At 41.0% G+C, this 13,513-nt stretch overlaps 1 protein-coding gene and 1 long non-coding RNA gene across 2 annotated transcripts in view; one reads left to right on the top strand and one right to left on the bottom strand.

Moving 5' to 3' along the window:
- LOC132219010 (uncharacterized) overlaps positions 1 to 13,513 on the bottom strand; it is a 32,179-nt gene that overhangs the window by 8,187 nt on the left and 10,479 nt on the right. The gene's annotated exons all lie outside the window — the stretch shown is intronic.
- On the top strand, positions 4,029 to 8,682 carry KRT24 (keratin 24). The gene is made up of 8 exons (XM_059670989.1): positions 4,029 to 4,714; positions 5,454 to 5,536; positions 5,916 to 6,072; positions 6,337 to 6,498; positions 6,597 to 6,722; positions 7,048 to 7,265; positions 7,668 to 7,780; positions 8,439 to 8,682. The coding sequence occupies exons 1-8, from the start codon at positions 4,121 to 4,123 to the stop codon at positions 8,540 to 8,542; spliced, it is 1,557 nt and encodes a 518-aa protein (XP_059526972.1). The 5' UTR covers positions 4,029 to 4,120; the 3' UTR covers positions 8,543 to 8,682.

Genomic DNA, 13,513 nt, shown 5'->3' with positions numbered 1-13,513 from the left:
TCTCTGCAGGCAAGTCCCCACATGATTCTGGTATGAGCTTCTCTGTCCCCTCTGCAAACAACACCTCCTTTTACTAACAACCCCTCCAACACAGACACACATACACACACACACACGCACACACACACACACCCAGAGGTGGAGAATACAGATTTAAAAGACAGAACACATAATAAAGGACAGATGCAATCAATGACCCACGCTGTTCATGAAGCAACTCAAGCAGTGTTGTTTTTTGTTAATTCAAGGGCTCTTTATTATTTCTCTAAAACATGTTAGGCATTAAAAGAGGCTGTGCACGCATCAAATTGGAGCTTTTCCTTTTGCCATACCATCTGCCAACACTCAACAAATACTCTATGCCCAGTTACTTCCCTTAACTATTCTAGTCTTATGCTTTTATTTGAAAAACATAACAGAATATTCTCTGGAGTGAATAGAAGATAGAATTTCCCCAAGTTCATTCTATTTTCAATGCTAAAGATTCATCAGGGACAAAATGCCATGCTTTTCAGTACTAACTTTCCTGCTAACCTAAAAGCATGCAATATATTAATCTGAAATTTTAAAAATACTGGTAATCTATCTCACAAAAATGGTAATGGTTACTATTTGAAAATAATTCTGCAATTATTACAGAGGTCATATTCTACAGAGGTCATATTCGATTCTTTTCAGGTAAAAACAAACTGCTAATAACAAACTTTTCCAAACAATGTATGACTGATGGCAGCACTGAACTGGGAGCCCAGATACATGAGGTTCAGTCCATTTCTTTTAAACTGTCATATAACTAATGGATGCCAGGCACCAAATGCTTGGCATTTCTTAACATTTACGCCCACTGGAACCTAATCAGATTCTTGAAGTTTTCATTTTACAGATGAAAAAAATCCTAATAACTAACCTGTGAACTTGGGCAACTCATTATTTCAAATAAAAGAGAGTGAATATTAAATTTGGGGATGTCTCAAAACAATGGAGACCAAAGCGTATTAAAGAATTCCAACACTTCAGGCAAGAACAGAATTGTATTTATATATGTGATTAAAATCCTTTAATCCACTAGACATCAAAGTTGTAGATAGTTTTCAAGTCACAGAATCAAGATTAGTCTGATAGATTCACCCCTGAAAAGAGAAGGTACACAGATACACAGAAAGAAACTGCACTTAAGGAAATAGTGACAAACAAGAAAATCCTGTGCGTTTACCTCTACATGTGTTTACACACTGCCTCACTAGACAAACAATTTGAGGTGATAATGGCTGTTTTATTTATTACATAATGCCCTTCCCAGAAGTCATCTCTGAAGTATAGAGAATCAGAGAAGCACCTCAAATGAACTTGATTTTGAAGCTGAATTTTAAAAAACAAAGAACAGACATATGTCAGCATTAAAATTACATCAATTTTGCCCTGGCTGGGTAGCTCAGTTGGTTGGAGCATTGTCCCATACACCAGAAAGGTGCAGGTTCAATTCCCAGTCAGGGTACATACCCAGGTTTCAGGTTCAATCTCAGGTCAGGATGTGTATGGGAGGCAGCCGATTGATGTTTCTTTCTCACATTGTTGTTTCTCTCTCTCTCTCTCTCTCTCTCTCTCTCTCTCTCTCTCTCTCTCTCTCTCTCTCAAAAAAAGTTATGTCTCTCTCTCCCCTCCACCTTCCTCTCTCTCTAAAATCAATAAACATATCCTCGAGTGAGGATAAAAAAGTATATAAGTTTTTATTATGTACATAATAAAATTATATCAACAAGAAAGCTAAAAAATGAGACACAAGATAGAACACCTGTCATCACAAGCTTCCTCAATGGAGACCCAGATGTCCAGATATCCCAAATCAGAAGGTAAATAAAGCTGCCGAAATGAGAAAGCTGCACCTTAGATGATCACTGACTAAAAACTCCACAAACCCCTGCTAAATGTATTTCCTCAGTCTTTCCACATGAAACCCTTTCTCCCTGTGCTCAGAAATTTGTTTTATCCGAATTCTTTCACTTAGCTGCTGTTCCTTTCTTTAAACCTTCTTTTAACCAAATGCCAGCCTTGTGCAGGTAGAAAGGTTCCATTCATAATTTTAGAGGAAGTTATAACCCAATCATGGTCCCTCCCGTCTCCAGCATTCACATTCCATTAAATCGTTAGCGTTTAGACTTCTTTGGTTTCATGGCTTTGGGGAGGGGTGAGGCAAGATGACCAACAGATGGTGCTAGTTGGTGCATTTTTTTGCCTACCTGAGAAGGGTGTAATGCGAATTACGCCCAGCTTAACGATTTAAAGTTTATAAAACACCTTGTTCTCCTTGGAGAGGCAGCACCCTGAGTATAAGACTGAAAACACACCACTCCTGCGAAAACAATACAGGTAGAACATAAAAGCTACTGCCCTAAAGAGCCCCACAGCAAGGAAATTACCACTGACTTAATAGTCTGTCCCAATCAAAGGCAGTCTAAGGAAAAATTAAAAGAAGGCAGAACATTGTTTAAAAAATGATCAAATGTAAGGATTAAAGCATGCACGTGGTTTAACAGACACTGCCAAGATAAAGGAGAAAGTTCTAAATAAGCGAACGTCAGCGAGCTACATGAGCATGAAGCTAAGAAGGTCAAGTACTATATTTGAAAGCATCTATACTTCTATTAAAAGATGCTTTTTAAATTTGTGGTAAAATACATATAACGTAAAATTGACCAACGTAACCATTTTTAAGGGCACAGTGCAGTGGTGTTAAATATATTCATGTTGCCGTGGAACCAATCTCCAAAATTCTTTTCCTCTTGCAAAACTAAAACTCTGTATCCATTAAACAACTCCCCACTGCCTCTCCCCCAGCCCCTGGCACCACCATTCTGTTCTGTCTCTGAATTTGACTACACCAGCTACGTCATATAAATAGAATCATAGAGTATTTGCCTTAAACACACACACACACACACACACACACCACCTTTATTGACTAGCAGAGGCGAATGGAAAAATCTAAAGTACAAAGGGACAGAAAAACAGGAAGCAAATTATTACAGGGGAGGATTCTAGATTCAGTGTCTATATAATGACCCAGTCATAACACTAGTTATCAGAAGTGGGTGCAGGTTATCTTCTAAATGTCTTTAAACAAAGCAGAAAAGAAAAGAAAAAACCATGAGCAGAGGTAGACTAGGGAAACTCCAGACTTCAGTATCTGCAAATGACTCGATAACATTGGTTAGAAGTGGATTCGGATCCCCTTCTCCAGATAGCTTTAAAATAAAGATAAAATCAGTATCATCTTCTAGTTTCACAGGATTTGATTCTAAAGAGGGAAGCTGGTATCACTCTATCAGACTGAAAGTCAATCAGAAAGTCATGCTCTTTGATCTGATGCTAAAACAATCTGTCTACACGCTTTTAGACATCCTCGGATTGAGTAAACGTGTTGCTGAGATATAATAATAATTTAATAATTTAATCAAAACACATGGCAGACTGTTATTATTTACATTTTTCTTACTGACAGTAAGAGTATCTCATTTGATCTCAAAATAAAAAGAAGAAAATAGCCTGAAAATCACAAACTTCAACGACCTCAGAAAGACGTTTACTGAAATAATCATAGAGAAAGGCGAGTCAATCTAAACCAATGCTGGTGCTGCAGCTAATTTCAACTTTAAGAGAACAATACAAACAAAAAGTGACAAGTCTGATGGGAAATTTCCCTCACCATATTATGTATTTTAATGACTTTTGTGAATCTGTGCCCTGCAATTGGGATATCATGAAGCAAATTTAATAGAATTGCTCCTTCAGAAAAGAATTATCAGTCAAAACCTCTGAAAGAGTCAAGCTGTCATTCTGGGAATAACTTATTTTTTTTTTCCTTTGCTCCACCTTGTTGGTATTTCCTTATTATAGTAAATGCCCCAGGCTCTGACCCAGCTTCAGAAAAACAGCCAGCAGAGTGGGTCCAGGAAAAAGACATTATCCAATTGCGGATTAGCAAAACTGTCATCAGGATTAAGAAGTGACACAGAAAAGGAACACCCTAAAAGGGTGCATATAAGGGCCAAGGAGGCAGCCTGCAAATGCGCTCTTCACCTCTCCGATTCGCCTGGACACGCTCAACCTTTGCAGGAGCATCATGTCTTGCTCATCTCGGATCTCCTCCTCCCGGGCTGGAGGCAGCAGCTCAGTCAGGGTGTCTGCTGGTGGCAGCAGCAGCAGCAGATGTGGTCTGGGGGGCAGCTCTGCCCGGGGCTTCCGAGGAGGAGCCGGCAGCTGTGGCCTGAGTGGGGGACTGAGCGGTGGCTTTGGAGGGGGTTTTGGTAGCTGCTCAGTCGGGGGTGGTTTTGGAGGAGCTTCAGGCTCTGGACTTGGCTTTGGTGGAGGTTCTGGATTCGGCGGGGGGTCTGGATTCGGCGGGGGGTCTGGATTCGGCGGGGGGTCTGGATTCGGTGGTGGTGCTAGTGGAGGCTTCTACAACTATGGTGGTGGTTTGGGTGGTGGTACTGGTGATGGCGGGCTTTTCTCTGGAGGTGAAAAGCAAACCATGCAGAACCTCAATGACCGCCTGGCCAATTACCTAGACAAGGTCAGAGCCCTGGAGGAGGCCAACGCTGATCTGGAGAACAAAATCAAGGAGTGGTATGACAAGTATGGGCCCGGGTCTGGAGATGGTAGATCCGGAAGAGATTACAGCAAGTACTACCCAATCATTGAAGATCTCAGGAATCAGGTAAGACCCTATCCACCACTGAGCTTCTATTGGTCTCTTTTGCTTTTATTTAGAACATGTACAGTAATGAAGATTTTAAGCCAAGGAACTATTTAAAAACATAGTTGCTTCTTGAATATTTAAAATGGGAGTTGGTGTGTTTTAACTATGACAGTACTGCAGATTGCATCTAACCACATTAATTTTCTGTTTGCATCTCAAATGTGAGTATTTCTACATAAGAGTAAAATTTATACAATGACAGGCAGCTGGTTACCATGTATGTATGAGTGATGACAATGAGTCAAAACTAGCTTAATCTATTTCATGATTGATCCTGACAGGTTGACATACTTTAGAATCTTGCTAGATTTAAATGGTCTTTACAACCATTTTTCTTTCTAGATGTGGTGGACTCTAAAGTATCTTGCCACCGTTGCACAGAAATATATATTTTTCAAAACATTTTCCAAGAAGTAGAGCTCATTTTTCACACTATTTTCTGGAAGAGCTCATGGAATAACTGTTTTTCCAAAGCAGGGGAAGTATGCAGAGGGCTGTGCTCTATGCCTAGTCCAGTAACTACAAACTGTTACCTTTCCGCAAAAAGATGTAGTCCCAATACACCCTGATCATCAGTACAAGTGCCATCACTAAGCAAGTTCTCAAAGCTAACTCAGCGGCTTCTACCCTCACAGGCGGGCATGCGGACGCAGGTAAGAAGCATCCACGATTCATTCCCTGTTTTTGCCTTTTCTAGATCATCACGGCCTCTGTTGAAAACGCCGGGATGGTGCTGCAGGTTGACAATGCCAGACTGGCTGCGGATGACTTCAGGCTGAAGTAAGGAAACTGAGGACTTGAAAACAAGTGCTGTGGGAAAAGTGAAATTCAATCTGTTTGCTTAAGTCATTCTAATTTTTTAAAAAACCTTTTAGGGGATCAAGACCTACATTCACAAACGTCCCAAATGTAAATTTTAAAAACCAACATCCCACCAACAAGGAAAAGAGAGAAATGAAGACTGACGTTTCTGGCATAAAAACTATTGGCCAGCAATAGAATTAACATTGGGTTTTATTTTTCTTTACAAGGGAAAAAACCCTAACATTAGTAGCCTTCGTTGGTCAAATAGCTCAGAGGAGAACACTCCTTGTTGAGTATGTAAGATTGGGTGCACTCCTTGACGTGTACTGCTCTGTCTTACGGCTGCCCCTTCCAGGTATGAGAACGAGCTGTACCTCCGGCAGGCCGTGGAGGCCGACATCAACGGCCTTCGGAAGGTCCTGGACGAGCTGACCATGACTCGCTCCGACCTGGAGATGCAGATTGAGAGCCTCACCGAGGAGCTGGCCTACCTGAAGAAGAACCACGAGGAGGTAGGAACACCGTCCACACTATTAAACCACTCTGGCCTACCTGTTTCCCCCATAGCCATTCTATAACATAAAATAGTATCAGCTGAATGGATTTCCAACTCCTGTGACCAAGAAAAAAAGGAATAACGAGCAAATTATAGCTGAATTTGGTGGGGGGTAGCTTTCCCCTTCAGTGTCTTAGTTGCAACTATGCATTTTAGGAAGTCCATTGCGGCTCTGTTTTTATCACTCCGGTCATTTTTTTTTTTTTCCCCTTTATGCTAGGAAATGAAGAATATGCAGGGAAGCTCCGGAGGGGGTGTGACGGTAGAAATGAATGCTGCCCCAGGCACCGACCTGACCAAGTTACTGAATGACATGAGGGCGCAGTATGAGGAGCTGGCTGAGCAAAACCGCCGGGAGGCCGAGGAGCAGTTCAACAAGCAGGTAGGTTATCACTGCTGAGCGGCTAAGCCTGCGGCCACACAGAAGCCATGGCCGCTCATTCCATCAGCCCACAGTGACTGCATTTCATTTTTATTTAGAGTGCGTCCCTGCAAGCACAGATCTCCACCGATGCCGGGGCAGCCAGTTCCGCCAAGAATGAGATCACAGAGCTGAAACGGACCCTGCAGGCCCTGGAAATTGAGCTTCAGTCCCAACTGGCCATGGTGTGTGCAAAGCGCTCTCCAAATTCTCCCACAGGGACCCAAGGGATTCGGTTTGCCCTCTGTGCCAAGATGTTCCACTTGGCACATAGTGAAAGAAGCATTAAGGAGGACAGTGTCGTGGTCATAGAACGCATAAAACATTCCCAGTAAAGATAACATATGCTATTTCCATAGAAGATTTCATTTTTAAAAAGTAATGCCAACAAAAAATTAAGAAATATAGCTTGCAATTTGGTGAAGGTGGACGTCTCCGGGTACCTTATAAAATTTTGTGATTTTCTCTTCATCATGAATTTCTTATTTTATTTATTTATTTTTCTCTTAGAAAAACTCCCTGGAAGGGACCCTGGCCGACACGGAGGCTAACTACATGGCTCAGCTGTCGGAAATTCAAATGCGGATCAGCAGCCTGGAGGAGCAGATCTGTCAGATCCGGGGCGAGACGGAATGCCAGAACGCCGAGTATGAGCAACTGCTGGACATCAAGACCCGCCTGGAGATGGAGATCGAGACCTACCGCCGCCTGCTCGATGGAGAGGGAGGGTAAATGAAAGTCATGAACGCGCTAAAAGGCATACACCTCAGTGCATTTATGCCATGAAACCAAAAAGGGGCCTGGGGGTCGCGACTCCTTTGGGGGTCAAACGACCCTTTCACAGGGGTTGCCTAAGACCATCGGAAAACACATATATAATTACATATTGTTTTTGTGATTAATCACTATGCTTTAATTATGTTCACTTTGTAACAATGAAATTGGGGGTCACCACAACATGAGGAACTGTATTAAAGGGTCGCGGCATTAGGAAGGTTGAGAACCACTGATTTATGAAGTCATAGTGACGGCCCAATCAAATGGCATCTACCTTCATCACAGAGAGCCCTCTGTATGGAGTTTTCCTGCCTTTGCAACATGCAAAGGAAAACAATTCTTTTTTTCTCCAGTGGTTCCAGTTTTGGAGGATCTGACTTTAGAAACTCAGGATCCAGAAACATTGGGTCCAGGGATTCCACATCTGGTGACTCAAAGTCTGGAAGCCATTCTAACCAGGGAAGAGGTAGGTACTTATTTTAATGTTCATAATTTATAATTTAAAAGCAAAGACAGCCCTAACTGGTTTGGCTCAGTGGATAGAGCGTTGGACTGCGGACTCAAGGGTCCCAGGTTAGATTCTGGTCAAGGGCGTGTACCTTGGTTGCGTGCACATCCCCAGTAGGAAGTGTGTAGGAGGCAGCTGATCGATGTTTCTCTCTCATCGATGTTTCTGACTCTCTATCCCTCTCCCTTCCTCTCTGTAAAAAATCAACAAAATATATATATTTTAAAAAGCAGACATGTTTTGCTTGTGATATTAAAAGTATGTATACTGTTGCCTGGCTGGTAAGGCTCAGTGGTTGAGCATTGACCCATGAACCAGGAGGTCAAAGTTGGCTTTCCAGCCGGGACACATGCCCGGGTTTCAGGCTCGATCCCAGTAGGGGGCATGCAGGAGGCAGCCAGTCGATGAGTCTCTCTCATCATTGATGTTTCTATCTCTCTCTCCCTCTCCCTTCCTCTCTCTGAAATCAATAAAAACATATCTTTAAAAAATTTTTTAAAGGATAAAGTATATACTGTTGTTTACATAACCTTACCCAGAGAGAACATCATTTATGAATGCACTTATATTTCTCCAGATCATTTCCAGACTGACACTGAGATTCTGTGATTTTCAGATCCAAGCAAGACTAGAGTGACTAAGACCATCATAGAGGAGGTGGTGGATGGCAAGGTCGTCTCATCTCACGTCAGCAATATTTCTGAGGTGAAAGTCAAATGAGAAATTTCCAGATCTTTAAGAGTGTCTTTCAGAGAAAAAAATCTAAAGGACACACAGGAAGACATCGCATCAACCTGCCCACCTTTCTGGATAACTTCAGGGAAAAGTTTCTATACAGAAATAGACGACTAACCAATTTTCCTGCAGCCTCTTCTTTTCTAATTAGAATGCTCTTGAAAAAGTTGAAATGACAACTTTGCTCTAATTGCTTCTGTGCTTCAATAAACTTACTTTTGCAAGTTAATTAAATCATTGCTGAATTTTTTTTTACAAAATTTAATATTTTACCTAGAAATGAAGCTGCCAGTTATGATCTAGCTGCAGTATTTTGTTACTGATATTTTATTATTTTTTATATTATTTATTGATTTCAGAAAGAAAGGGAGAGGGAGATGAAGATAGAAACACCAATGAGAGAGAATCATTGATAGGCTGCCTCCTACAAGCTCCCCACTGGGGACCGAGCCCACAACCCCGGCATGTGCCCTTGACCAGAATCGAACCTGGACCCTTTAGTTCTCAGGCTGATGCTCTATCCACTGAGCCAAACCAGTTCTGCTATCTGAACCAATAAATAACCCCTTTCCTTAAAATAATTGGATTAGGTAGTTGTCATTTGGAGCCTGAAGAACCCTAATATATTTCTGGTCAACGCCACCCCCCCCCTTGACCAGAATTAAACCCGGACCCTTCAGTCCACAGGCTGATGCTCTATCCACTGAGCCAAACCAGCTAAGGCTTAATTCAGTGATGGCGAATCTATGACACGCGTGTCAGAGGTGACACGCGAACTCATTTTTTTGGTTGATTTTTCTTTGTTAAATGGCATTTAAATATATAAAATAAATATCAAAAATATAAATCTTTGTTTTACTATGGTTGCAAATATCAAAAAATTTCTATATGTGACACAGCACCAGAGTTAAGTTAGGGTTTTTCAAAATGCTGACACACCGAGCTCAAAAGGTTCGCCATCACTGGCTTAATTCATTATTTACCAGCACTTTCTTCATAAAAATAAAGATTATAGCTATTTCCTATGTGGGCATTTTTAATACCACCACCTTAGAACGCAGTGAAAACTAAAATTAAACCTCAGTGTCCCTAAATCTATAGCCAATAGCTGAGCCCACAAAGAAGGATGCCATTACTAGCATTATCAATCTATAATTAGTTAATGCCTAGTTTCTTAAGGTCCATCACTGATAAAAAGAAATATGACCTCTACCTTCATCAAGAAGGCTACACTTCAGATGGAGAGGAAGCTAAAACACAAAGAAGATAGCAAACACTAAAGGGTGTTCACAGTGAAGGGCTTCATTCCACAATATTCACCACAAGTGCCACAGGAATCTGACATTGTGTGGCTGCAGGACATTTAGGAGACTGGTCAAAACAGAAGTCTTGGGAAGTAAGGTGGGATATGTGATATGGTGCCAGATTTCTGAAAACCTTGAAAGCCCCAAAGAGAAGAGATGCTCAGATACTTGTTCCTGTGCCAAATCTAGCCACACCTCTAGCCAAAAACTGTCTCTTAGCCAAGGTGGTGTCTCCTTTCCCCACTCTCCACTGCTGAGGTCTTTTACGCCATGGGTGGTCCACATGGCTCTCTTGTCTGGCTTGGAATAACGAAGCGAGTTAAAGTAGGGTAGGAGGCAGTATAAGGTCAGTCCCAGGAAGAAACAGATATAAGACAAAGCCAGGCTGGGTAAGAACATCCCCACTTGAGGAACTTAATATGAGCAGATCACAAGTTAGAAAATCAACCCCACAAACCAATCCTCAAGAAAAGAACATGGGATTTGGCAGAAAAAAAACAAATTTAAAATTACAAAAACATACGCCTGAATAGAGTTCATGTGAATTGTACCTTCAAATATAAAACCAACAACTGTATGGAGTATCAAGCCTTAATAATCAAGACAACCTAAAAATGTAGTTTTTCATATTCTAGGCACATTGAATAAAATATCAAAATGAATCCACAGGCACAACAAGACTTCTACTTAAATAGCTAACCACAGGATAAGTAGCCAAGCAAGAAACCACTACTCCGAGAAAAAGAGCAATGTTAAGTTGTCTTAAATCCAATGTTTCCCATCAAACCATTACAGTAAATTAAATCTTGCAGGTGAACACTTGAATTATCGGAGGGAACACGTTGTAAAGTATATGAATGTCTATCTGCTATGCTGTACAACTGAAACTAATACAAAATCGTGTGGAATGCAAACTGTAATCAAAAAATAAAATAATAATTTAAAAATTAAATCCTGGATTCTCCAGTACGAAAAAATTAAGAAATAGGAACCAGCTGATCCAGCCTGGATTAAGGGCAGAAGGACAGAAATGGAAACCAGTTGAGTGCAGCCTCCAGAGTCTTGGGCCATCACAGCCACATCAAGAAGCCCCTCTCTGTGAATCCTCCCAGATCTAGTCTTCTGGTCCTGTACCACCCGGGACCTACGTTGATGGCCTGGCCAGTATTATCCTCATGTCAAGGCAACAATATGCAGCGACTCCGAAAACCATGGTGAGGTGAAAATCCCATGCGGTGTTTCCTTGGCATGAGTTAAGATGCTGCATTTGTACTAAATGACTATTTCTAATTGTTTTTAGAAAAGGCTAGACCATACTGAGATGCACTGTAATGTGTTAAAAGCATGTTCAATTTTTAAAATGGATACTATTGAACCACTTTGGATCATGAAATATATTTAGAGTGCTGAATAAAATATTAAGAACAGGATGCTCACACATTATTAACCTGCCCTAAAATTATTTTAAAGCCACACAACAGGCATATGTTCTATTTTGAAACTAAAGTTCAGCTCTCCAGACAACTTTTAAATGAGAGAAATGTGTTTCTTTCTTCTAAGAGTTAGACTTCTCCATAAGAAGGAAGAGCCAGTGCCTACTTGCATATGAATTTTAACTGTTGACTTTTGATCCAGATTCATATGGTTGTTCTTGTCTTTCTGACCTCAAGGGACAACAGACAAGAATGGTGAGAAGGCTGGAAGTGGCATCCATTCTCACAGAGATTAGACACATGAAACAAAGTTTATAGAAGGCAGAGAAGAGGAGACAGCCAAAGGATTGAGACTCTATAGAAAGTAGCCCAAACTTGCTTAATGATGTCATGGAATTAGAGAGTGTTCAACAAGTGGAGACAAAGTGATGAATATAAATCACCCAGGATGAAGCTCAAGTCATGTTTTCTGAACAATCTCCTTAAATAATAAAATGCTGCAAGTAATAAATCACTTAAAAATTTATCAGCGGTTTAAATATGACACTTGACAAACAGGAAATATTGATCAAGTTCTGTTAAAAAAAACAATTTATTCATTTGTAATATATCAATGTCAATATGAAATGATAAGATGGAAAGAAGTAAACACTATTTTGTTACTATTTAAATGGCACCTAAAGGACAAGCCCAGAGTGTATCACAGATCTATTGTATGTAAAATACATAAACTGGTAGAGAGAAAGAGAGAGAGGGAGAGAGAGAGATGCGGTGTGTATTTTGTTGACAAACCACAACAAATATGAAAGCATATGAGAGCTCATTACAAAATTGCAATAAGACGTGCATTGCTTGGCCACAACTTGCTTCTTAAGGACTCCATAGACTTGGGTAATGTTCAAAAGATCTACGGAGTAGCAGGGCAAATTACAGGTGTGAAAGCTGCATTGCCATAGCTACGTTTTATTTTTTTAATATATTTTTATTGATTTCAGAGAAGGGAGGAGAGATAGAAACATCAATGATGAGAGAGAATCATTGATTTGCTGCCTCCTGCACACCACCCCTTACTGGAGATCGAGCCCACAACCCGGGCATGTGCCCTTGACCAGAATCGAACCTGGGACCCTTCAGTCTGCAGGCCGATGCTCTATCCACTGAGCCAAACCAGCTAGGGTCATACTATGTTTTAAAAGGACAAAGAAAAGATCACCCAAAAAAGGAATTGTTATAATGTGGTACAAATGTACATCTATAAATTACATTTTTTGCATAAACTTCCCAGGAAGTGATTTAAAATTTTGAGGACAATTTCATCGTCTTTCTCAGAATGGATTCAGGAGCTACCCAGAGGTGGGAGAGCAGGGAAGACCTCAATCAAGTTCAATCTGGAAATCCTGGTTGGCTGTCAGCTGGGATGGACAACTGACTTTCCAGACAGGTACTATCTTTCAACCTACCCATCACAAGACTTGTTCTAAGCGCTTTGCAACAGCCAAAGATAATGTTATAATACGCTATGATATTGAGTTATAATATGGAATATTCTAACAACTTAAGAGAACAAGGTCACTTTGGGAAGCTAATAAATATCGATCGCCATCCTGGGGAGAGGAATTATCTCAGTGACTGACTGGTTTGAAATGGCAGTTCAGAGGGGAGTGCTACACCAGCAGCTGCCGCCGCCGCTGACGCATCCGATTCTGCTACAACTGAGATGAATGAACCGTAGTGGACTTTTCAGGTCCTAGAGAGAGAACTACGTCTTCAGGAGCCCTGGAATGCAAAAAGCTCCCCCTGGGTGAATCCACCAAAAACCAATTTGTGCACAGAGATAATTTCATGATTTCACCTCAGCAATATGTTTCCAAAATATCATATTCCCTATTGAAGTTTATTTTTTTTAATATATTTTATTGATTTTTTTTACAGAGAGGAAGGGAGAGAGATAGAGAGTTAGAAACATCGATGAGAGAGAAACATCAATCAGCTGCCTCCTGCACACCCCCGACTGGGGATGTGCCCACAACCCAGGTACATGCCCTCGACCGGAATCGAACCGGGGACCCTTCAGTCCGCAGGCTGACGCTCTATCCACTGAGCCAAACCGGTTTCGGCATGAAGTTTATTTTTAAACTCTCTTTAGGAAAAATAATCCAAGATCTTAGGCTACTTCAATTAATAACTCAGACAAGTAAGTTTCCATTTCATGTAATGAA

This window comes from Myotis daubentonii, chromosome 16 (genome assembly GCF_963259705.1).
Source record: "Myotis daubentonii chromosome 16, mMyoDau2.1, whole genome shotgun sequence".
NCBI classification, from domain to species: Eukaryota; Metazoa; Chordata; class Mammalia; order Chiroptera; family Vespertilionidae; genus Myotis; species Myotis daubentonii.
Note: the sequence above shows the minus strand (reverse complement) of the source record. Positions and strands in the feature narration are given on the sequence as shown.

Excerpts from the sequence above, each read along its gene's own strand:
- KRT24 (XM_059670989.1), top strand. The coding sequence starts at position 4,121 with ATGTCTTGCTCATCTCGGATCTCCTCCTCCCGGGCTGGAGGCAGCAGC. Across the intron at positions 4,715-5,453 it reads TTGAAGATCTCAGGAATCAG|ATCATCACGGCCTCTGTTGA; the intron begins GTAAGACCCTAT and ends TGCCTTTTCTAG. Across the intron at positions 6,723-7,047 it reads TTCAGTCCCAACTGGCCATG|AAAAACTCCCTGGAAGGGAC; the intron begins GTGTGTGCAAAG and ends TTTTTCTCTTAG.